Source organism: Micropterus salmoides, unplaced genomic scaffold (genome assembly GCF_014851395.1).
Source record: "Micropterus salmoides isolate LMB-PRFRI ecotype aquatic unplaced genomic scaffold, ASM1485139v1 Ms_hic_scaffold_21, whole genome shotgun sequence".
NCBI lineage: Eukaryota > Metazoa > Chordata > Actinopteri > Centrarchiformes > Centrarchidae > Micropterus > Micropterus salmoides.
Genome location: NW_024041262.1, coordinates 4,351,053 through 4,375,376, shown reverse-complemented (window position 1 = coordinate 4,375,376; position 24,324 = coordinate 4,351,053). Strand labels below are relative to the sequence as shown.

Here is a 24,324-nt window from a genome sequence, read left to right as displayed (position 1 = left end):
TCCTTCCAGAGTCTTTGCTGCTCATAGCAGAGACAGGGGAGCTAGCTTTTGCCACAACATGGCCAATCACAACTATGACACACAATGCATTCAACTTTCTTTTTATTTATTTTTTTATTAAAACATACTATTACTGCTACTACACTGAACACACAAAAAAATAATGTTAAACAATGTTGAACCTAGCTTGTAAGCAGGTAGCTTATGTACTGCCCTGTCTTTTGTTGTTGTTTTATTACAGTTTTTCAGCTCTAATTGCAGCCTGTTGTTGTAGTGCTTCTTATTTCATTGGAGTTTTAGACCCAGTCTGTCTGCATTTATTTTTATTTTGTGAATTAAATTGAAGGGTAGCTCAGTTGTTAGAACTGCCCTTGGTTTTAATCCACTGACAGGCCGAACTGATGAATGGAAATAAAATAAATGGGTGTGAATTTAACCAGGTTGTGGACCGTGACGTAAAGTATAATGGAAAAGCTAGACCAGTTGGGAACGACTGCTGGAGCGGGGCAGGAGAAGAAGAAGAAGAGCTGCCACGGGAGCAGGGATTTACAAGCAGGGAATGAGTGAAATATATATCACTTATTGATATTCTCTCTCTCTCTCTCTCTCTCTCTCTCTCTCTCTAGATAGATAGATAGATAGATAGAGATATGAAATAGTTAAACTACAGTGAAAAGTAAAAAACAGACTAGTAAGTAACATCTGTAGTTGGGCCAACATTGTATTGGAATACAACATGACTGTTTTTCTGAGGGAGAATTTTTTTTATTGGAGGATGCTGAAAAAAGAACAGCCGCGTGAAGCGTTGCGATGAGCTCACCTAGCCACCACCTCTGTGGGGCAGTTTTTAGACTGTGGTCTAACTTTCCTTGTCTCATGTGGCAATACATGTTTACTGTGTATGCTTGTGTAAAGAACAAACATTCTGGCTGAAGAAAGACTTTGAAGAGCAGGTGTAAGCGGGGTAAATGACACAAAGGCTTTCAGGAGAAGAAGCCGATTGCTTTTTGACAATTCTGCCGATGTTTTCAGCAATCTTCTAAATCAACATCAGTGACATCTTTGCCTTGCTATGGTTCTCATCTACTGTCACGAACATGAGCAAACTGACAGAACACTTGCATTGCTATTAGCTAAAGATGTGAAGAGCATTACTGCTCAATGCTCACCAGTAAATGTTAGCTGTCTGAGAGCCTCGTCTTAGCTCCTGTATGAGCTGACCTGCAGATGTGTCAAAAATTCTAATAAGAGTCCCCTGTGGAAACACAACATAGATTCGTCAGTAAGTCAGCAATAACAGAAACAAATTACACAACAACTGAATAGGGGAAGTGTTCCAACATCCAACATTTCTGTCAGTTTACGACAGCCCTAGCGCAGCTTACTTTCTCTGATGCAGTAGCAATTCTTGTGCCCTGCAGATTTAGAGCGATGCAGCACAGCGCCCCTTCATGGGCGGGGATATCAACTGGGGGCTTCTCTGTGTTGGCCAGGTCCACTATCTGCACATGGCCTGAGTGTGTTCCAGGGAATGCCAACAGAGAGTTGTTGCTATTGGGACACAGCACACACAGACCTGAGGAGAACAAGGGAAAAGGTTGGTTATGATATGGACACGAACTATTTGGATTTCACTGTTCCAGTGCTTTGTTTAAACCGTGTTACGTCTTGCATTAACTGCAAAGCTTTGGAAATTTTGGGACTAGATTTGACTACAACTTCAAAGAAAGTGTGGGTTCAAATGATGCTTCACTACGGAGTACAAGTTCGCTGAACACGCCAAAGAGTGTGTGGTTCAAGAGGATTGGTATGTGTAGAACCGGCTGATTAAAAGTCCTTTAGGAGTTTAAACAGTGTAGTACTAACCTTTGGGGTTGTAACAGGTTTCAAACACATGCAGCTGATGGGGGTTGTGGGTAAAGGTGAAGACTTTGATCATTGAGTCCAGGACCACCACAATCCTGAGAACAAAGGTGAACCAGCACAGAGACAAAAACTTGAACTAAATGTCCCAAATAAATCTACTCAAATAGCATTCACACACTAATCTGACACTTTCAGTTAGAAAACCAGAGGCCACTCGACTGACAATGAATGGGAGAATCAAGCCGAGATATTAAGATAACCAGCAGCATATTAGTATGGCTGCACTGTCACAGTCCCTGTCACATTGCCACAGTACTGCTGTGTGATTAATTTGAGAAACATTTTGAAGGAGTGATGTATGAAATCTAAACACTATGGTTGTGCCTGAAGAGGAACCGCCCATCTGCTCACTAATGCATTGCACAACACTTATTTTGCAACTGTCACAAATGATTAAATAAATTCAAGACACTCCCTGGACACTTGACAGCTTTACAAAGTAGTTTTAACTCCATTTGAGCTTAGTGGGGGGACCTTTTCTTTTTTACCTGTCACGCCGAAGCTTCACTGCTTTGACTTCTGTTGAGAACTCAATCTCAATAACGGTCTTCTTCTTCAGGTCATCCCAGATCATCACTAGAGTACAAAAAGAAAAACTTAAAGTACTTAGCTTAATATCTGTTTCATTGTTATAACAGCCTACAAAAGTATGAGAGTATGATGGGAAAAAGGAACTACAAGCCATCGTTTGTCGTCTGGCATAAGTCCAGTACTGACAACACTGCTGATGCTAAAAAAAGAAGCAGCAATACAGTATATCAACATTGCTAACATAATTAGACAAAAAATACCTTTGTTGGTTGGGTACTTGGGTTTCTTTCCTCCTCCCACTAGTGCTAAATAGTTACACCTGAACAGCATCTCCACGTGGCCAACCCCGCCCTCCATGAACTCTGAAAGTCAACATTGTTGGTAGTGAACACATCAATAATAACAGTAACTGTTAATTACTCTAAGAAAGGAATGCAGCCCTTATCACCAGAACTATCTGTCAACTCTGCTCCAAACAACATTTGCACAGTGCTTCTAATCACTAATGCTTACTCATCCCTCCATATTGCATGGAGAGAAGTGCAGTAAAACCTGTCATCAAAGAACTGCTCATGGATTAGCACAGAAAGAAAGGACAAAAGACCCCACTTGGTCCTATGAATGAGTACTTGGGCTGCTCCTGGCCTACCGCAGTTTAATCCGATGAGTTAAGAGAGGTAACTCTGGAGCAGGTCATGTGCCGAGTCACATTTTCGGGCCTCTTTAGGGGAAACTTCCTCTTATATCCCTCCATATTTAAGAACTTACAATTCTGTCACAATGCTTTGTTGCTGTGTGCAGCAGAATTGGCTCGTTTACTTTTTTTTTTCTGCAGTCATAAGCCAAAAAGCTTTGAACAAGGACAGTTCCCATAATACATTTTCTGTTCACACGTACATACGCACAAGTAAATTATTCGAATCATACAATAAAACAACGGTCAGAGTCTGTGCATTGACATATGTGCCATTTATTTTGGTTATTTATTTTTATTATTGACAATATGCCAACATTTGAATGCCTGAACTGTTACAGTAAGGATTATAGCCAATAAGCTGTTTGGATGTTTACATTTTTTAAAAATAAATGGCAACCTTTAATTTGTTGTTTTGCTGTACTACAAACATACCGAACCGTGACCCCAAAACAGAGGTAAATACTGTGAATTTTGTGTACTGTTACAAATTGTTATTCTATTTTCTACCACTAGCCAAGCCCAATAAAGGGATTCTCATGTACTGACAGAAACTATGCACCACCTAAATTATTTCTATTTTGTATGTGCTGTGCCTTACTATGGATTGCAAATGTGACTGACAAATCCAGCCGATTAACCACACATTTTCTTTTCTCAAAAGTTTACTTTTTTAACAAGTACACTGCCTTAAAGTATCAATATGTTGCAACTTGGCAGACTGCCAGGTTACAGGTATACACCCTATAAACAAAATATGTCCAACATGACCGATTCTTTCCTACCAGTTATAGACGATCATTTCTACAAAGCTTCTTACCTTGTTTCTCCTTCTCCTTAAGCGGATCTGTGTTGTAAACACGAAATCCATTCTCCATTCCACAGGCAAAGCATCCTGAAGAGACATAGAAAGATGAAAAAGCTATTAGAAAATAACTAAAGATCCCATTATCACAGGATTTTCACAAATATAATTTAAATGGAATGGTTGTAACACCCTCAACCTTTACAGTAATGACAACCCACAACATAAAGGACCCTGGGCAGCTAATTTAAACTGGACCAACTGTCATAGTATGGTGATATGGCAGAATTCAAATAAAAGTGGCCTACTGTATGTTGACGAATGATGACAATGATATCAAGCCATAGCAAGTTCTTTAAGGGGTCATATGAGGTCTTTGGACACCTCAACTTTATGAGATTACAATACCATCAGTTCTGACAGAGCTAACGTTAGTTGGTCTCAACAATTTCAATAAATCAATGTTAAGTTAGACCAATTAAGACGACTACTTTAACTTTCAGGCCTGTGTAAATATGTGTGGGCGGGGAGCGAATAAAATGTGAACAGTGCTGAGTTGTACTATGTAGCTACATGATAATAAAGAAGAAATGTCTTCACTTATTAAAACTGGCAAACCAATAAAAGACTAGGCTCATTTTGGAAGTAACTAGCATAACATTAGCACAGTGACGCTGTAATAACTATCAAACTTAGCATAGCAAGCTGTTCACTAGCTAACGCTAATGTTTTCCCCGTTGTCGGTCGGGATGCTAACAGTAACGTTAGCTTATAAGTTCAGTTCGCTTACACCAGTAGCTTTCTATACGCTATTCTTACTTGAGTACATAAACTTAAACGACATGTTTATGTCTAACTTTACAAATATTGTTATGCCGATCCAACATAAGCTGGTTAATTGACTAATATGTTGGCTTAAAACAAAAACACAAAACTACGTTAGCTGGCTAAAAGGCGTAGCTAGCTAACATTATTTTAACGTTCGCGGCTTTAAATGAACGTTTCTGAAAGGCGCAGCAGTATTATCGCTAAACAATTTCAAGCACAGCAATGTAAAGCTACTAATGTTAGATAACGTTATGGTTAATTTATCCTCTGGGAAGACATCGGTTTAGCAATGTTAGCTTAGCATTCACGACGCTGCCAATTTCCATTTCGGAGAAAAACAATATATGACAGCGCCGCTTCTTACCGTGATCCTGGTTAAATCCAGCATAAAGGAGCCCATTCCCGTGAGGATTCGACGGTAGTAAATTCATTATTTTAACAAAACAACCGAATGTCAAATAACGTTAATAAGTTAATCTTCTGCTAGCTACTGCTGCTGTCTGAAGAGCTAACCGGCTACCATTCCTCCTGAGTCCGCTAGCGTTAGGCAGAAAGAAGGAAAACAACTGAAGCTGGTTCCTGCTGGAGAGAGCTGTCACACCAGCCAAGATCAAACGGAGCATTCAGTGAACTTCGGTAACGTATTTGAACAAATATTTAACACTGAAATTATTACACGAGTAACTTATCTTCATCAAGTTACGTTAAAAGTAAACGTAACGTTATATCAACGCCCGTGAGACGAGCACTCATCAAAGAAGGGTTTTAACCGCAGGCTACGACTACGGTAACGTTAACGTTAGCCGTTGGTGATGATCTGGACAGTGAATTATGTTTTTTCCTCATGCTAAATATATGCACAAACAAAGATGATCTGGTGTTTTATCTGTGTAACGTTAATTTAAGGTTTTGCTGGATTAAGTGGGAGTTTGAATTCGCCCGCGTTTAAAAAACAAAAACATTCAAGTGAAAAAAATCTGATAGAGCCGAATGTATTTTATGATGTGGCATGCCAGCGTCGCAGACATACAGTCGATGTGGGACATGTGAGGGGTGGATATCGAACACGGATAACGTAGTGTACTCTTATAGAGTAAACAGAGTGTACATTGGTATGTAGCCCCAGTGGCCTAATGGATAAGGCACTGGCCTCCTAAGCCAGGGATTGTGGGTTCGAGTCCCATCTGGGGTGGGCAATTTTTTTATTTCGTTTTTAGTGAGACAACGCTGCTGAGTGATTGGAGAGATTAACCTTTACTGACAACGAAATGCACCTTTGCATTAACTACAAGTGCAAAATGCTGTAAAGTACATATTTAGAGTAGTAAAATAAAAGTAACTGAGCCCGTATATATAGGTCAGATATGTACAGAATAAACAGTAGTAGAAATATGAATACAATATAGGGCAAATATGTACTGTATGGTCAGTAGTATACGGTAACTAATTTCATTAATTTGCTGTGCAAATAAAAATCAGTCACAAAATAATGTTTATGAGGATCATGTATACATTCAATTGGGAAATAGCAACATTTCAAGTATTATACAGTCAATTAGGCTGCTCATTTATTTGTCATTCTCTCAATTGAATGACTAATATACAGTGAAGTTCTGTAATGAAGTGTGAGGGCCCATGTGGGGTGCTGTACTGTCTGTATTTTCAAAAACCATTTCCTTCATTTGTATGACACTAAACAAACTTGGAACTGTTCTTTATAAATCCTCAAAATAGCTGGATGATATAGCTGACATAGCAAAATAGCTGACCAGAGGATAGAGAGCTTCCTTAGATGGTGTAACAAGAGCTGAAGGTGGACTACCGGAGAAACAGGTTATCATCCAGGTAGAGAAGTGTAGAGATCAACACTAAAAAAAAAATTAAATACAACACTGATGCGCTCTTTAGGAAGGGACACCGCATACTGTTCTTCCTGAGGAGACTCTACCTAATAACAGTAATGAATGCATCATAGTATCATAGAAAGCAAATGCCTGCACCAGCACCCCTCAATTATCAAACCTAATGTAATGCAGCCATTATTAATGTAATTCATTACACGTATGCTTTTCACTTATGGCCCAAACCAATTAAGCGCCATCTATTGGTTGAGTAGGTTTGCAGATAATTTAGTTACCAGTTTTAATTTGGTCATTGACACTAAATAGCTGCACCTTCAGACCAAAAGCCAAATAATTGTAATTCCTGTAAAACAGTATCTATTTATTGGTTCCCACCTTATGTAGGAACAACTTCTGAATGCTCCCCCCCTGCATTAAATCCAGTCCAGAATTACATCAACCCAAAATGAGAAACCCAAATGCTTTGAGTAAATCAACTCACACTTGAAATCAAATGTTAAATTTATTCAAGAAAAAGAAATCAATTCCCTAAGGAACGAAGGTTTATATTCATTTACACATACACATCTTTTTTAGAGCTACCGCAAACCTTTCTGTAAAAAATACAAAGTTACATTTTTATAATGCATTATCCAACAAACAGTTCCTAAAAATCCAAGCTGTGACAGGCACATGGATGACAATGTGGCTGCCATTTTAAGGAAATGTCCTTCAACTGGAAAACCTGGTTTTAATTCCCCATCTCAGTCAGCACCCAGGCTTCTGAAGTGTCCTTGAGCAAGGTCAGCTGCTCAACAGTTCATCGGTTTCGGATCTACGGCTGATGCTGACCTCTTTCGCTAGGGGAATGTTAAACAGAGCATCCCTTTTGGAATTAGTATCATGGTAACATTAACTACGCGTGAACAAGTCTCCTATGTCTTTTTAGGCCATGCAAGCTCGAAAAGCCCTTGTTACACACGGCACAAACATATGGTCTCTCGCCTGTATGGGTTCGCATGTGTAAGGTTAGAAAGCAGGACTGGACAAAACCTTTTTCACAGACGTTGCACTTAAATGGTCTTTCTCCAGTATGGTATCTCCTGTGGATCTTTAATTCTGCAGCGGATCTGAAAGACTTGTCGCAGTCGTCGCACTTGAAAGGCCTTTCCCCGGTGTGAATCAGCGTATGCCTCACCAAAGCGTCCTTGCCGAAGAATCCCTTGCCGCAGTGCTCGCAGGGGAAACGCAGCCCTTTGTGGTGAAATTGTCATGTTTCAGAAGGCATCTTCTGGAAGTGAAGGTTTTCCCGCACTGAGCGCAGGTGAAGGTCGGCGTGGGTTTCTCGGTTACGGGTTCGCCGGAGTGATGCACGCGCTCCACGTGGCGCGTCAGGGTAACGCCGTGCCTGAATTTCTTGCCGCATTCCCAGCAGAGGAAGGGATACGCCTTAGTGTGTTTTTTCTGGTGCTCCACGAGGTCAGAGTACGATCTGAACCTTTTGCTGCAGTGAGGGCACTGAAATGGTTGGTAGCCGGTGTGTTTCCACTCGTGTCTGATGAAACGCTTCAAACTGGCAAACGTCGTCTGACAGTGGGTGCAGGTGAAAGGCTCAGTGGGGTTGTGGACGTCGAGGTAGTGCTTGTGAAGGGCCTTGAACACAGGGAAATTCTCCTCACACTGGTTACACTGAAATGGAGTGTGGGACTCTTTGTGCATTGCCAATGCCTCCGAGTCGCGCACCAGTTTCATGCACACCTCGCAGTAGAGCGGGTTGTGAGTTTGTTTATGGGAGTCCAATGTTGATTTGTACTTGAAGGCCTTGTCGCATTCATCGCACCTGAAACAATGCTTAACATCCTCAGGCTTCTCAGGATCCACCTGTTGCTCGTTGTAGCAAATGTTTCTTAAATGGAACCTAAAAGTTTGTTTGCACTTAAACTCGACGCTGCAGTGAGGACAGTAGAACGGCCCTTCGATCACACTTTTGCTTCCCTCGGGGCTTTTCTGTTCCGATTCTTTGCAGGATCTCTCTGCAGAGGGTGAGTAATCAGGGTCCTGGGCGGTGCCGTCTGACGGCTGCTCTTCACTGGTCGCCTCACAGGGAAGCCCACTGGAGGATTGTTCGCCCTCGTCTGCTGCATTCTCCGGTTCCTTTGCTTTCCTGCCAGCCTTTGCTTTTGGAAGACTTGGACATTTGTGTTGCTGCAAGTACCGCAAGCTCTTATAAAACCGTTTACAGGCAGGACAAGAATAGGGCAGCTCCTCTGAATGTCGATTCATGTGACGCTCTAAGAACTTGGCACGACTCACCACCTTGCCGCACACTTTGCACGTTCTTTCGTCCAGGTCATTGCTTTTGGTGGAACCTTGGGATCTGGTCATCTTTTTCGGGCTACTGTTAGTGCTATTACTGCCCTGTGTCTTTCCTGATTTTCTCCACTGCGACAGGTAGCGTTTCATCTTGAGTCCGCGGTTCTTTCTCACTGGCCTTTCCCACAAGACGTCATATTCTGGATCTTCTTTGTTGCCCCTCGCTCTGCCTTGCACTTCGTAGTCTTCATCCGCGGGACGTTTCTTTTTCCTCCCGCGTCTGTTTGGCTTCTTCTCCACGCCGTCAAGCACCGTCACCTGGCCGTCCTCCCCGATCATCAGTGTTCCGGATTGGTCGTCATGGTGTTCGTCTGCCATCTCACTCTCGCTGGCCTCAGCGCCTTCAATGGGATCCGCGACCACCTCAGGGTCCGTCTCTGCTTTCACCTCGCTGCTAAGACCAAACCACTGGGTTTGAACGCACTCTTCCGAATTCCCGCTGCCCTCCACGTAAACCTCTTTGTTCTCAGATTCCACCTCCATCTCTGTGCAGACTGTGTACACGAGTCCGCTCTCTGCATCCGTTTCTGTTTGTTCATTAACGATGACGACTCTTTCCACAGGAGGGAGGCACAGGGCCGACAAGATACCACTGTCAACAATGTAGGAATCTGAAAAGAAAGGAGATCACATGGACTGTTAAACTGAAAAGTGAAACAGATTCAGATTAAAAAGGCACTATGTAACGTGTTCAGAGCGGTTCTGAATGTTTTTTTTATGAAAATGCAACTACTGAAAAATCAGAGTGAAAACCGTGCAACAGTGTGTTGAATATGTAGGATATTCTGTGAAAAAGTCATACAAATTCTGAGAAGCTCACCCATGTCATCTAACTGGCTGAGGTCTTTCTGAGTGTCCATCAGTGTTTTGAGCTCCTGAGGTTGAGCGAACGCCTCCATGCATTCATTCAGAACGGACGAGGCATCGCTGAGCAGAGACGCAATCTGATGAAGACAAAATGAAAACTAATGTGAGGTAACTTTTTATGTACATATGAAGTAAACATTTTAAGAGTTTTACACTGCAGACAATCATCATATAGATAGATAGATAGACAAAAGCACCCTAATTAAACAGAGACTGACGTTCAGTGCAGCAAAAAGTCAGTACAAAAGTAGAAATACACTGTGAATTCATTTTAAAGTCTACCTGTTGGAGAGTTTGGGTGGGAAGAAGTTTTTCAAGTCTGGACAGAAACAGCCACATCAGTGTCTGGATTGCTTTGTCATACGTGGGACCAAAGTCTCCTGGGAAAACATCCTGGAGCACAAGGAAATTCATAATTGTCAAATGCAGGACAAACAAAATCACATCATAAAACAAGAGTTCCCAGCGAAATTAAACGCGTATACAACCTAGACTAACCTGGAAAAAGTTTCTTCTCTCTTCAGGATCTCTCAGCAGGTTTTGGACAAGGCCCATGAAATGTGAGTCAGATACTTCTTGTTCTGCATTTTCAGTCTGCAACAAAAGATGGTTTAAAATGGCATGTTACTTCAGAGCATTATAATGTCGACATCTGTGCCCTGGAAGATTTTAAATACTTTTAGAATAATAATGTGACGTAAAATGCATTAGGGCTGCAAATAATGACTATTTTCGGAATGTTACCGTTAAGTGAACGAGGTTTACTATTCAGAACACTAGTATCAACGCCAGGGGGAAACCAGGGAAGAAGACAAGACAGCGTAGGCTCCTCCTATAATTCACTGATTTATACAAACTTTAACAGTTTAAGATTTTTGGTTTGGAACTACATAAAATAAAAGCAAATTAAGCAAGTACTAAAACCACAACTGTACACTAACAAAGTAATGTCTATTTAGAACAATAAAGCAACAGCCCCTTTCAAAAGTGCTTATAGGTTTTAGGCAATAACTCCTTGGAGAATGTTCTGTAGGCTACATCACGAGCCAGATGTTCCTTGATGTACTTTAAATCATTACTAATAACTTTTTTAAAGCTGAGTCTGACATCGCCATCGTTGTGTTGGACAGATTTGTGCTGCGGCGTTTATGAGGGAGAGAGAGAGAGAGACAAGCGAGAGGATGATTTTAAATTGGCCTATTAAAAAAAACAAACAAACAAAACTAAAATAAGTATGTGGCGTTCAGCGTTGCCCCCAGCACTTCCTGTAGTGCATTTCAGTTAAAAATAAACAGCTAGAAATGTTCCTAATATGAAGATTGCTCTCTCTCCCTTAAACTGCATCTATGTAACGATGTGTCGATAATGAAATTTTACAGCGAGAAATTGTTGTAGTCGACGTCGACTAATCGCTGCAGCTCTAATGTACTGAAATATGGAAAAAAACTAAAACACACATCCAAAAGTGAAAAGGCGCACCTTAAAAAGCCACTGCAGATATTTCATTGTGGACTACAGGTTTAGACTCACCTCCACGTTCCACAGAGATCTGAGGTTCTGCATTCGGTCAAGATGCGGCTGAATAATGTGGAGGTCAGCTGTGTCCTCAGAGCGACACAACTCCAGGATCAGCTACAATCAGAGAAAAGCAGCAATAATGAACATTTTTATTTTTTTATATTGTCAGTTGTATTATTTTTCTCTATTCTGTTATTCTTATATAACTTGCATTTGTTTATTACATATTTATATATTTCTACATTTATTTATGTCAGCTGTATGTCTGTCTGCATGTAGCACCTTAACGCCAAAGCAAATTCCTTGTATGTGTAAAACACTACTTGGCAATAAAGCTCCTTCTGATTCTGAATGACGCTGAGGACAAAAATAACCATCTACAAAGTACCAAAGGTAAGGCACACGGTTTAGATTAATGAAATGGCACGACGACTGGAAGCGTTTTACACGTAACATCTGATTGCTGCAGTTATTTACAGCTCCGGTGCATCGCCTTTCCTCACATTAAAGCAAAACAGCAGATCTGTGACGACGTCTTGTAGGACACAGGCAGGGCTGTTACCAATGTCTTTTATCCCCACCGCTTCTATTAAGGTTTTCGACTGAAGCTTTAAATGTCTGTCATCATATTTTATGACAACACCCTAAAAGCAAAGTTCAATCTGAAAAAAAGTAATTACTGGGATTAAAATATTATTGTTTGTTTCTTTGTTATGTCCAGTCTCCTTAACACTTTTGTCAACATAAATACATGTAGGCAGTAGTACATTCCCACAATCTGAACAGGACGGTGCAGTAACCTGGGTAACAATGTCACAAACTACTAGAGCCAAAATAGGTTTTTTGTTACTGTGGTTATACAAAAGGTAATTTAGTGTGCTGTCAGATTGCTGCTAGACTGCCCAGGTAATTTGTTTGTGGGACAGCTAACTGTTTTTCTGACCGCAGTGAAAATGGGTTTGAAGCTAAACGCCAGCAAACACGGGTTGAAGCAGAATATGTCATTAGAGAAAAACATATTTCTGTTTTTTTGTAACAAATGAAGAGTATGGACGAGAAGGAGAATGTGTGGCAGACAGTTCAATAATATTTCAAAATTAAGTGTGGTCCATCCACTTAAAGTAATCAATCACACAGAATAGCAATCTTCACCTGCAGTAAGTCACCTGACTTTTGAGACTTAGAAATTAGAATTGTTATTTAAAATGTTCTAATCTGTCAGCCTTATGGTGCTCATATTTGGTTGATTATACAGTTCAAGTACAAGTACTTCAAATGTTCCTCACCCGTGCTCTGAGACCCAAAATGAGTTCCGCCCGCTGCCTCGTGGAGAGAAGTTGAGGAACAATGTCCGTAACCATGAAAACAAACTCCTCGAGCAGCCCATAATCGGACACGATTTTCTGCTCCACCGTCTGCCAAATGGCTGCAGAGACGAGCCGAATTGGTGGGATCAAGAGGCGCAGAGTGGAGAGGGGAAGAGAGGGACCTGCAGGCGGAAACAGATTTTGTAAAAATTGACAGTAACATGTTTTGTAGATTAAGAATACACTATTATACATCAGACAGCATCGCTAGCTACTTGCTGTGAAGCTTCAATTAAAAAGAGCAAACCTAGTCCCAATTAGACACTTAACATTTATACTGACCTGGTGAGGCTACATGTTTTGACAAATAAACGCAGGTCTCAATTTGAAGCCTGTAGCCTGAAGCAAGTTATGTCTGGTGCACTTGACACGGAAAGTCGAAATATCAGAGTCCAAGTCGGAAATTTCAACTGGAACGCCCAAACCTCAAAATTCAAGATGTCTGCTCCCAGAATCAACAGTAGTGAAAGCTGCTGTTTATCGCACTTCGGTCTCATTTGTGCAGCTGTCCTGTCCAATTTATATCTGTAGACATTTTGCTAACAATGGCCAGAGACATCACATCTTGTTTCCCCAACTTAAATCTATTGTTGTACTGGTATGCTGTCAACTCAGGTGATATGTCACCCCCAACATCAACCCCTGATGTAAATGGAACTCACCATAAGCTGCATCGTGCATACAAATATAAAAGTTAAAACTTTTGAATATGGACGTGCTACACATTGCAAGATGCTAGTTTATTTTAAACAGGAGTGATGTAAAAAAACAAATAGGAATAAAAAAAAAGAAAGTACACAAGTAATAATCATACTGGTTGAAATATTTGAAAGTAATCTATTTTCCATCTTTCCAGATCAAGAATTTTGTGCAAAAGGAATTAAAGGCCTGCAACAAACATAGAAAAGCTGAGTTCAGGGATTTAAGCAAATAAAAGCCTGCGCTTTTAACTGAAGCTTTACTGCATTTATTCAAATGTCATTTTCTAATTCTGTGAGCATCATGGTGACGCAGATGAAATAACACCAGCGGTAACTGCATTTGAAATAGGCGTCTTATTTGTTATGTTCACATAAAGAATCAGTTTCCCCAGCTTTTATGCCGATAATATTAAATGCAACAAATACACCCCTATTATCGCCCACATCTATATAATTAATGTCTAGCATCTTGGTTGATTATCGATTTAGGGTGCGCCAATCATAAATCTATTTACCGATGACGAAGCGGTAGTTTCAGGTAACGTTATGCAGAAACTCTTAACATACCAAACACCGGCTGAGGAGGATGTGTCATTTCATGCTATTAAGTTACATGCGAATTACATTAACTTGCATCATAAAAACAGGCACATAGCATTCGTAGGCATATTTAACACCCACCGTTCAAATATAACGTTAGTTGTTCAGACCATTGTTAACAGGTCGTCGCTGTTAACTCGAAATCAGCAGCCGGTAAAATTTATTTTCCCACAGCTAGTTTAGCTAGCGTTAGCTAAGGTAGCACAACCTAACGTTGTCTAGCATTAACACGTACCCTGGGACGTAATGTATAAGAGTTAGATAATGCCGTTAACCCAGCAACTTGTTTCCACTGCATGGTGAAGGAATAGACACCAGTGGCCGTCTCGATTCGATTTAAATGCGTATCATAGTAAGTTATCTCAAGAAACTATTATTTACTATTATATTTCCTGACAAAGTTAGCCATTCCCGCGCGCGGGCTGCGTTGCGGCCTAGCCAAACAAATCTGTCCGAAGCTGTTTCTACTCACCAGCTAACTCGGAAATATCTCCGTCCATCCTGTGAGTTCACTGCAGTTACATTACAGTTAGGGGAAACTATTTCAGTCAGTCGACCGAAGTCAAACAAAATGTTTACGCTGGTTGTGTCCACACAGACCGAAGTCTCACACAGTCGATCTTTGTGCGTCAACGGTTACCTTGCGTTCCGTCCGGAATAACAATCCGACGAGAGGCAGCGGGGTTTCATAAGTTCCGCATCTTCGTTTTTGGTTTTCCTCGTTGTCTCTCTACCCCGGTCACATCATGCACAGTATTTAAATGCTATATTTAAATAAAATAATGTTATTTTTAGTTTTACACCCAAACTTCTTAAGTCTGGTGGTCACATTTACCCCTAATCCTGATCACCCAAGCTTCGGTTCTGCTCTACTTTATAAAAAGAAATCATGTATGGTGTCACTGACTAAAAACCATTAAACATTTATCTTTTACTGTATTGTATTTTAAACACATAAACAACAAAACATTAATTTAAAAAAGGAAGACGCACATTTTGTGTCAAGGAAAAAATAATATATATGCCAAAAGACTAAAATAAGTCCATCTTAAACTGTCAGCATGTGGATGGTGCTTAAACAAATTTTCAAACTATGAAACAACAGATGGAAAGTAAGCAGATAAAGTCTCTATTAACAAATTTTATTAATGCAATCCCCCCACTTTTTGGGGTTATGGCCTTCAAATGTTTTATGCAAAACCTAATTAGGCTGATACAAATTCCCAAATAATGTAATCTACTGTTACAATTTATCTTCATATGACATAAAGTTTGGCAATATTTTTGAGAGCAGAAAATGTTGAAATACATCCCCACCTGGATTTTTTCACATTTTATTTTCTTCGCAATCAGCATTGTGGATGCATTTAGCTTTTTTTTTTTAAACCACAGATAATTAGATGAAAATACTTTTGTCTATGAAAGCAAATCAAACTGTTAAAAATGAATTACAAAAAATAAAACACAGACCACAGTTTGCTTTAGCTAGCATTTTTGTTTTTTATTTTGATATTAAAAGCATATTTTCCAGTGATCACTGTCAACAATTACAAATTACAGTCAATATCCTGGAGCACCTAGTCGAATGGTTACTGCTACAGACACATGACTGCATTGTCGCTGGTTCAAGTTAAGCTAGAAATCTGTGTTGCATGTCATTCCCCCCGAGCAATCATTACTTCTGAACCCTTATGTTGTGTACACAAACCTGTTACACAACTTCTGTGGGTTTAAAAAGTGGTTCTCTACTTGTGACATTGTGGCATGCCGCTGTTTAACTGAGCACTCCTCGCATGCAGTGTTAATGTGTTACAAAAGTATGTACAAGTTTTTTGTGCCTATGCATGCTGTATATCTTGGGGAAAGCCTTGCCACAAATATGGCAAACAAATGGCTTCTCTCCCGAGTGTATTTTAGCATGGACGTTGAGATAACACATCTTTACAAAGCCCTTCCCACAGACATTACATTTATAAGGTCTCTCTGTAGTATGGTGTATAAGGACATGCCGCTTCACTTCAGAAGTTGACCTGAAGTACCTGTCACATTCGGGCACGGTGCATTTGAAAGGTCTCTCTCCCGAATGAATTAAATTATGTCTCGCGAGTGCTGACGCCGACATCATCTTTCCACAGTATGAGCACGGATGACGGAACAATTCTCTTAAGTGGTTTTTCCTCTGGTGTTTTCTCAGAGCTCCTTTCTCTTTAAAAGATTTCCCACACTCGGAGCAAGAGTGCTTCTTCTCATTCCGAGACTCGCTGTGGAGAAAATTAAAGTGCCGCATGAGGTTGGACTTTTGGGCGAAAGTCCTGCCGCACTCCGCACACAGGTAGGGTTTCTCTCCCGTGTGGACTCTCTCATGGGAGAGGAGATCTGAGTCAGTGTTGAACCTCAAGCCGCAATGAGCGCACTGAAAAGGCATACGGCCCGTATGTTTCCACTCATGTGCGATAAAAATGCGCAGCCTGGACAGAGTTCTGGGACAATGGTTGCATTTAAACGGCCTGCTGATTTTATGGACATTTTTGTAATGACTAAGCAACGGCTTAAAAAGAGGGAAGGACTGCTCACAGCGGTTACACTGAAACAGCGTGTGTGAAGCCTTGTGCCTTGCCAACGTTGCTGCGTCCCGCAAAACCTTCCGACACACACCGCAGTAGAGTTCGTTGTGGGTCAACTTGTGCATTCTCAGTGAAACTTTGTACCTGAACGCCTCGTCGCATTGGTCACATTTGTAAAGACTCTTGGCTTCCTCCGGCTTCTCCGGATCTACCTGCTGCGTGCTGTACTCAAAGCAGGTTCTACTCATATGCAGCCTAAAAGATGAGATGAATTTAAACCTGGTGTCACACCGAGGGCAGGCGTATTCACTAGTGGGAAAGTGGGTTTTCATGTGCGTTCTCAGGCTTGTACTCAAATGCTCCTTGCAGAAAAAGCATTGGACTTTACGAGTCTTCTTCGAAGTGCTTGCTTTGATGTCGGAGGTGCCCTGCTTTCTGTCTGAAAACATTTGAGGACCCACGAAGGAAGGGTCCTCATCTGAGCAGCTAGACAATGAATCATCTCGAGTATAACTACTAACAGGAGCCACAAAGGAACGCTCGTCATCTGAGTAATCAGACCATGAATCAGCGACACTTGGACTTGTGTTACGGCAAGAGTCCTCATTTGAGTAGTAAGACCATGAGTCGTCTTCACTGCAGTCATTGACAGGAGCCATATATGAGTCTTTGCTGAAGCTGCTTGAACAGTCGTCGTCTGAGTCATCTGAAAGAGCCCTATCGGAGTCTTTTCTTGTCCTAGAAGCTGATTTGTAGGCAGGGAGGGTCTCTTCACGGAGACCCCTTTTCTCTTCCAACAGAATCTCTTTCATCCTCAGGCCTCTGTTTTGTCTCACAGGTCGAGACCGCAAAGACAGCGGCATGTCCAGTCTTTTTAGCTGAACACAACATTGTTTTATAAGGCGGGACGCATCCTCCACTTGACTTTGAGGGCGGCCTACATTTTCTTTGTGTCTTGTCATATCTCCCGAAAGCTCAGCTGTACCATTTTCCCAAGGACTCCAGTCAGTTTCATCAACCTTTAGCTCATGTGTGTCCGTTTTTATCTGTGTCGTATGAGGCAATGTTAAAGACTCCAAATGGGATGCACATGATAGCCCGTTATCCAAGATGTTGGCTCGTGGTTGTGTATTATCTGTGTCAGGTCCTTCTATGGAGGGAAGTTTGAGAGCCGAAATAATGCAGGCACCATCCAAGGAACCATCTGAAAAGAGAGAAAATATTGCAATAAAATAGTGGAACAGGCTAAACTGCGACACCCACAGTACTAACATATTATCACCCTATAAAGTTGTTGGGGCAAAGACACAGCAACACTAGAAATCATTTAAAACATTGTTTGTGTCTGATGAATGCTAGTCCAATATCATTTTAGCTCTGAGGAAAATATCTGGCTCTTTCGCTGCTAAATTCTTCACTCTGTTCACCAGCGAACTGCTAATGGTGTCTGTCGGCGTCGGCGCAAGAGCTTTTCCACTGAAAACAGCTGCCTGCTGCTGCTGGAAACAACACTGCGGCGAGAGTGAACTCAAACAGTAAAGTGGTGGGCCGTGAAACCAAAACAATGAGCTGAAATCAACTAAAACAGTCTGTAGAGCTGAGGTGACCTTCGTCAGGTGATAATAGTCTGCGTTGGTCACCATGAGCCACACCTTTTACACTAAACAGCCATCTGATCCACTGTTAATGGAAATAAATATTGATGCAGCTTTAATTAGACACTGTTTTGAGCATGGCTTTAATAAAATGCATTCTTTAACACAACAGATTGTGGACATATGCTAAACACTACACCCAACGCTGTGACAACGGTGTCACTGAAAGCTCGTGATTTTTTTATTTTCATAGTGAATTAATGCTGAAATTCCAAAAAAAAGGAATTTTGGACATCTTCAAACATCTTGGACCCTGGAACGTGAATTGAAAAAATAATTAGCCGATTAATTGATAGTGAAATTAATTGTTAGTTGCAGCCCTAATGCAGTCATCTTACAGTTTAGTCCAGTTCCCAATGCAGGGATCACATTTTGATGCGCTCACAATAAGTTTTACAGTTTGACTTGATTATTATGGTTTATTTTATTTGACTTAAAGTGTTAAGTGTCTTAAAGTGTGTAAGTTTAAAACATTTTGACTTCAATATGTTGTTCTCTGTAATTATCTCATCCTTAGGTATGCCAGTATCAAGACGACTCCACGAATGTGCTCTGGTATCTCAACACATTGTGCTATTATATGTTATTATTAATGTTATGGACAGAGCATACTTTCCAGCACCAAGGCAAAGTTCTAAGACAGGCCGAGTGGTGATGTTCTCTCAGAAAGTAAAATGGTAAAGGAAAAGGCTAAACTAGAATGGCAAGCCAAATAAACCCACAAATTACTGACAGACATTAGTAACTATAAAGGCTTGCCATTGTGATCCAGTTGGCTGAGGTCTTTTTGATACTGCAACAGGGTTCTGAGCTCCTCACGGCGAGACACGCAGTCCATGTAGTCCGCCAGAACTGAGGACGTCTCACTAAACATGGAGGCAACCTGAAAGAAATTAAAAGGAAAGGGAGGGAAAAGGTCAAAGAAATGGACCTCTATAAAAACAGCTAAATTCAAAGCTAGCTTAAAGTGATATCAAATTCCTGGTTTCACATTCTAATGTCCGTGTGACATTTTATGCCTATCCTATATGTATGTACCTGTTGGAAAGATTGAAGAGGAAGAAACTTTTCAAGTCTGGACAGAAACATCCACATCAAGGTTTGAAGTGCTTCATCATATGTGGGACCAAACTCTTCAGGGAAAACATTCTGAAAGAATATTACAGTTAGTTGAAAACTGCAATGAGAGACCTCATTAAGAAAGAAATACAGGATTTCATTTAAAGTACTGAATCTACATGACCTGACAGCTTTTCATCTTTGTCAAAAACTACAATGGAGGAAGTGTGTTTGTAGGTTCCTACCATAGACACACGGCCAAAACAAAAATCTTTCGATACATTCGTTCATTGCATCTTATATATTAAATCGGGATCTGCAGCACTGATAAACCAAACCAATTAAAAGTGGGACAATAACACTGACCTGAAAGAAGTGGTGCCTTTCGTCAGGATTATTCAGCAAGTTCTTAACTAGATCCACAAATTTTGAATGCGGCGCTTCCACATGTTCCATATTTGCAGCACCGGCCTGCATAACATGACATGAGCATTATAAGGACATGAGCAGATTACGGCGATCGCTGTCAAGTGTATGCTTAGATTTAAAGAGACCTTCGTCTTTATTTCTCACTAAGTGCTTTTCTCACCCTATTTATTCAAAGTAACTTGAAACTCACCTCCCATGCCTTGATGAGCATTTGCACTCTGTCCAGGTGTGGCTGAACAACCTCAGCAGTAGCTTCAAACTGACATAACTCCAGAATCAGCTAAAACCACAAAGCAAAGAGTGTTTCATGACCACAGTGGCATAGAACACTTGTAAGTTAGCACAGTTAGTTTCATTTTAAAATGTTCCAGAAATTCCCCAGTGTTCGTATCAAAAAAAAGACACTGTGTTAAGATCAACCCCAAATCCACAGCAGTTCATATATGGATGTTATCAGTGGTTAATAATTGACTGCTGATCCACCTCACCCGTGCTCTGAGGCCCAGGATAAGTTGGGCTCTCTGGCAAGCGGTGAGTAACTCTGGCACAATGTCTGTCACCATGGAAACAAACTCCTCAAGCATCCCATAATCAGCCACAGCTTTCTGCTCGAGGGTCTGCCAGATTGCTGCTGAGAGCAGACGGATTGGTGGGACCAGGAGTTGCAGAGTGGAGAGGGGAAGAGGGCCACCTGAGTGGGAACAGAAGTCAGTTACCTTGACAACAAGGGCTGTCTTCATTTCTTTTCATTTAACCGGATCAGCTGCAGCATCGATAAACACATTATCAGCCCACAGGACACCAGATACCCTGTGAAATCTGACCTTCTCTGTTCCATAAGTATGAAAACTTCATTCAAAATCAAAATCCTATTTACATTTGGAACAGAGCCTTTCTCAGCAGTGTGTTCGCTTCATCTGTTTAGAGAAGGACAGTAGTTTAAAATGTTTTAATATAATATTGTTCATTGTATCAATATTTCTGTTACCAGCCCTTAACAAACCCCATTTCCCATAAGCCCTATCCCTTCGTAGGCTAAATGTCATGGCTCAACAGACGAGGCGAGTCGAGGTGTTCTATCGGTTATACCAGCAGAACGGAGATGGGTAAAGGCTAAAAACGTTTTTAGACAGAACACCATCTGAAAAATGAATTTAGAATAGTGTTGGTGAGAGTTATGGATATGGACAAAGCCAAGTTATGATGAAGTCCCTGCACCGCCATGCCTGTACATTTTCATGGGAGTTGTAGTTTTTTTGAATGCTTGTTTAACTCCGCGCACGTGTTTCATCACTTTAATTTCATTTCAACGCTGAAACTGAAACTTTAAAAGGTTCAGTGTGTGATATTTAGGAGGATCTATTGACATAAATGCAATATAATATACATAATATACATAACTATGTTTTCAGTGGTGTATAAAGACCTTACACACTGAAGTCGGAAGAACGTCTTCACAACTCAGGAAACGGGACCAACCGAGGAGCACGTGAATGCACCGTGAGCCGCTGGTTGCAATTCGCAACCCTCACCACTAGATGCCACTAAAACTAACACAATGAACCTTTACCTAGGTAAGTTACTGTTTCCAGTATTCGTGGCTGCCATCAGGTGACTTGCAGTATTACGGGGAAAAACTGCTTCCGTCCGGGTTTTGATTGATGAAACCACCTGAAGAACCATAGATACCTCCTCAATTTAAAGTCTCCTTCTTTCCCATTGAAATACTGGCACTGTAAGCACGCCAAAGTTTGTCGGTTATAAAATTGTCTCGTTTTTGCTGAAAGTGAGTAAAACATTCTTTAAACTGTAACGTTAATAGACATTTAGCTTAATTGCTAAACTACAAGTGAATGAAATTTCAATGACTCTGAACGACGACCTTGGGAGTTTTATTGCCCGCAATATCTGCTTCCATTTACCAAGGTTCTCAGAAGCAGCCAGCATTGTGTGTCATAGCCACAGCCAGTAGGGTCACATATTTTGCTTTCAATTCAATGGAAAACAAAGGATTAAATAAAGTGATGACTTTCGAATTTCAAATGACTAGTGTTCTGTTATTATTGAACCTATAAACATGGTCTTGGTATCATTTTAAAGGATTGTTGAAGCTCTTTCTCTCTGCAATTTGTTTTAGCATTTAACCATGTTGAATATTTTGCTCACATACCTACTTACACTCCGTCCGGTGCTTCTAGTTTAACTGCCACTTAAACTTCTTTCAGTGATATGTTCAAACTATCTCTCAATGCTTCAACATTGCCTACAACTGCATTTTTAATATCTTTAACTAACGTACACAAATTTCAAAAGCTCATTATGTTAACACATTTCCATTACTGTTACCTTATACCCTACACAGTCTTTGCTTATAACCTCACAACCACGAGCTAAACTAAAAAGCAAACAAACACAATCTCTGATTCCTGGTCATATTTTGCACACAGAATCTTTATTTGCATTTACTGACCTGCCCTGGAAACATTCAGGCAATGTTAGCTGTATGTAAATTAGTCAAATCTCGCTGTTAATTTAAGGGCGTGTGTTTCTCATTATGGATCAACAGTAATGCAGGATTTAAGGCTGGCATAAAATACTTTCTTCGCATTAAAATGTGCTCGGCGACGCAGTGAAATCATGAATGCATGGGGTGATTAACGTTAGCTAGCTAACTTCAGTGTTTCCGACGGCAGTACTTGGTGAATATTTACTCACAATTCCCCTTTGAAAAAGTAATGTTATCCTCGTCCATCCTGTTCATCCACTGCACTCAACGGCAATATGTTCTGGGAGACTAACAGAAAATGTCAGATTTATTGAACAAATCCTGCGCCTTTCTCTCTGTTATATATTATATAATATTTGAGATTAAAGTTGGGGCTGTGCATCCCATCGGCGAGTCTTCCGACGGTTTTTTTGTTCCGGGTTCGATGGTTCCCAGCTCAAGTCATGTAAAGTGTAGCACAGTCCACCCCCGAACAACTACTTCACCATCTAATCCAAGACATTGTGTTTTAATAAAGTTTTAATATCACTACAGCAGTAGCATTTTAATGTGCTTCCTAATACTGGAGGAGTGCATAATGTGCGGAACCTTTGACATGCGAGACAAACAAATGTTAATGGTCGATCTTCTTCTTCTTCTTTGTTTTATGGCGCGTGGCTACCAGCGTTATGGTGCATTACCGCCACCTACTATGTTGGAGTGTGGACCAGAGTTTCTATCCCTAGATAAATAAATAAATAAAACAAACAAACAAACAAAAAAGATGAATGAATGAATTATTTCACTGTTCACTAAACTCTATTGATCAATCCAGTTTCTTTCAAATAATGGAATAGTTTCCTTACCTCAAGGTCAAATACACTTTTTAGACTTAATTCTTCCTGTCCAAGCTTTCTGATTTCCCTCCTTAATGTTTCTCGTTCTCGAGAGAATTTCTGACAGTGAGGAATTACATGTTCTACTGATTCCTCTGTTTGACAGCGTTCACATAATCCTGAAGGGTGCTTGTTTATTAAGTGCAATGTTTTATTAAGTCTAGTGTGCCCTACCCTCAGCCTTGTCAAGATATTCTCCTCTTTATTGATTCTTCTAGCTGTCCTTCCTGACCCCACATCCTGCTGTAGTGTATAGAGATGTCGCCCTGTATTTCCTGTATCCCAGCTGTTCTGCCACTCATTAATGATGTTTCTTTTGATTATTCCTTTGGCTTCAGATTTACTGAGTGGTACGCACAAGATCTCCTCGTGTTTCAGAGCCTGTTTTGCAAATGCATCCACACCTTCATTTCCCTTAATCCCTCTGTGAGCTGGGGTCCACATAAATGTTATCAGCATGTTCATATTTTTAATTCTGTACAACGTTTCATAGATCTCATTAACCATGTCTTGCCTGCTGTGAGATGTAAATGACTGCAGTGATAAAATTCCTCTGCTGTCCATGTAAAATCTTTCTGTAATGATTCTTTCCATTATTTTTCCTACATGTGACGTAAGTGCTATTGGCCTATAGTTCATTGGACTTGACGAATCCTTCCCTGGTTTCCTGATAGGAATAATTACTGTTTCTTTCCACCCAGCTGGCAATTTCCCTAATTCCCATACTTTATTATAAAAACCTAGCAACGTAGTAGATGCTAAGACACTTAAATGTTCTGACATTACATAGCAAATGTCATCCTTCCCCGGAGATGTTAGTCCAGATCTTGCTATTGCCCTCCTCACTTCTTCCATAGTAATTGGAGCATCCATTGTACTGTTAGTATCAACCCTACTTTCAAGTAAGTCACCATGCGCTGATCTTGTCATTGCCCTTCCTCCGTCAAGTTATCGGAACTATGGATAAGAGTAAGCGCCTTTGCTATCATCTCTGCTTTCTCTTCATCGGACTCTGCTGCTTCCTCCCCCATCTTCAGTACTGAATACTGCCATTCCCTTCTGATTCCTCGCATGTTCTTAATCATGTTCCACACATCTCTGACAGGTGTTGCTCTATCAATTTTATTACAAAAAGCCTGCCAGCTTTTTTTTCCTAACCTTTGCTTGTGTGTCTTTATATTTAAT

At 40.7% G+C, this 24,324-nt stretch overlaps 3 protein-coding genes and 1 non-coding gene across 5 annotated transcripts in view; 1 reads left to right on the top strand and 3 right to left on the bottom strand.

Moving 5' to 3' along the window:
- Window positions 1-5,697, bottom strand: part of LOC119915635 (WD repeat domain phosphoinositide-interacting protein 3-like) — an 8,410-nt gene extending 2,713 nt beyond the window's left edge. Inside the window, 7 exon segments of the mRNA XM_038735252.1 lie at window positions 1,170-1,255; window positions 1,386-1,576; window positions 1,867-1,961; window positions 2,415-2,502; window positions 2,718-2,819; window positions 3,972-4,046; window positions 5,149-5,697. Coding sequence (XP_038591180.1) covers window positions 1,170-1,255; window positions 1,386-1,576; window positions 1,867-1,961; window positions 2,415-2,502; window positions 2,718-2,819; window positions 3,972-4,046; window positions 5,149-5,215 — 704 coding nt within the window. The 5' untranslated portion in view covers window positions 5,216-5,697.
- A 206-nt stretch (window positions 5,698-5,903) lies between these two features.
- Window positions 5,904-5,976, top strand: trnar-ccu. The gene has a single exon. It is a non-coding gene; the product is annotated as a tRNA-Arg (tRNA).
- Window positions 5,977-7,640: 1,664 nt separating this feature from the next.
- Window positions 7,641-14,709, bottom strand: LOC119915633 (zinc finger protein 14 homolog). The gene is made up of 7 exons (XM_038735251.1): window positions 14,524-14,709; window positions 12,670-12,872; window positions 11,396-11,497; window positions 10,364-10,459; window positions 10,148-10,258; window positions 9,819-9,942; window positions 7,641-9,609 (listed from the first exon to the last, which is right to left on the bottom strand). The coding sequence occupies exons 1-7, from the start codon at window positions 14,549-14,551 to the stop codon at window positions 7,820-7,822; spliced, it is 2,454 nt and encodes an 817-aa protein (XP_038591179.1). The 5' UTR covers window positions 14,552-14,709; the 3' UTR covers window positions 7,641-7,819.
- Window positions 14,710-15,526: 817 nt separating this feature from the next.
- Window positions 15,527-22,752, bottom strand: LOC119915632 (zinc finger protein 699-like). Of its 2 annotated transcripts, XM_038735250.1 has the most exons (8): window positions 22,474-22,737; window positions 21,329-21,429; window positions 20,247-20,449; window positions 19,949-20,038; window positions 19,696-19,800; window positions 19,309-19,419; window positions 19,030-19,153; window positions 15,527-17,819 (listed from the first exon to the last, which is right to left on the bottom strand). In XM_038735250.1, exons 3-8 carry the CDS (start codon window positions 20,340-20,342, stop codon window positions 15,853-15,855), a joined length of 2,493 nt encoding a protein of 830 aa, XP_038591178.1. In that variant the 5' UTR covers window positions 20,343-20,449; window positions 21,329-21,429; window positions 22,474-22,737; the 3' UTR covers window positions 15,527-15,852. The 2 variants fall into 2 exon arrangements, with proteins under 2 accessions (XP_038591178.1, XP_038591177.1); XM_038735249.1 differs by lacking the exon at window positions 21,329-21,429 and having other exon boundaries at window positions 22,474-22,752.
- Between the last annotated feature and the right edge of the window lie 1,572 nt (window positions 22,753-24,324).

Excerpts from the sequence above, each read along its gene's own strand:
- LOC119915633 (XM_038735251.1), bottom strand. The coding sequence starts at position 14,551 with ATGGACGGAGATATTTCCGAGTTAGCTG. Across the intron at positions 11,498-12,669 it reads TTTTGGGTCTCAGAGCACGG|CTGATCCTGGAGTTGTGTCG; the intron begins GTGAGGAACATT and ends CTCTGATTGTAG. Across the intron at positions 9,610-9,818 it reads CAGCCAGTTAGATGACATGG|ATTCCTACATTGTTGACAGT; the intron begins GTGAGCTTCTCA and ends CTTTCTTTTCAG.
- LOC119915632 (XM_038735249.1), bottom strand. The coding sequence starts at position 22,519 with ATGAACAGGATGGACGAGGATAACATTACTTTTTCAAAGGGGAATT. Across the intron at positions 19,801-19,948 it reads TGCTCATCAAGGCATGGGAG|GCCGGTGCTGCAAATATGGA; the intron begins GTGAGTTTCAAG and ends CATGTTATGCAG. Across the intron at positions 19,154-19,308 it reads CTCTTCAATCTTTCCAACAG|GTTGCCTCCATGTTTAGTGA; the intron begins GTACATACATAT and ends AATTTCTTTCAG.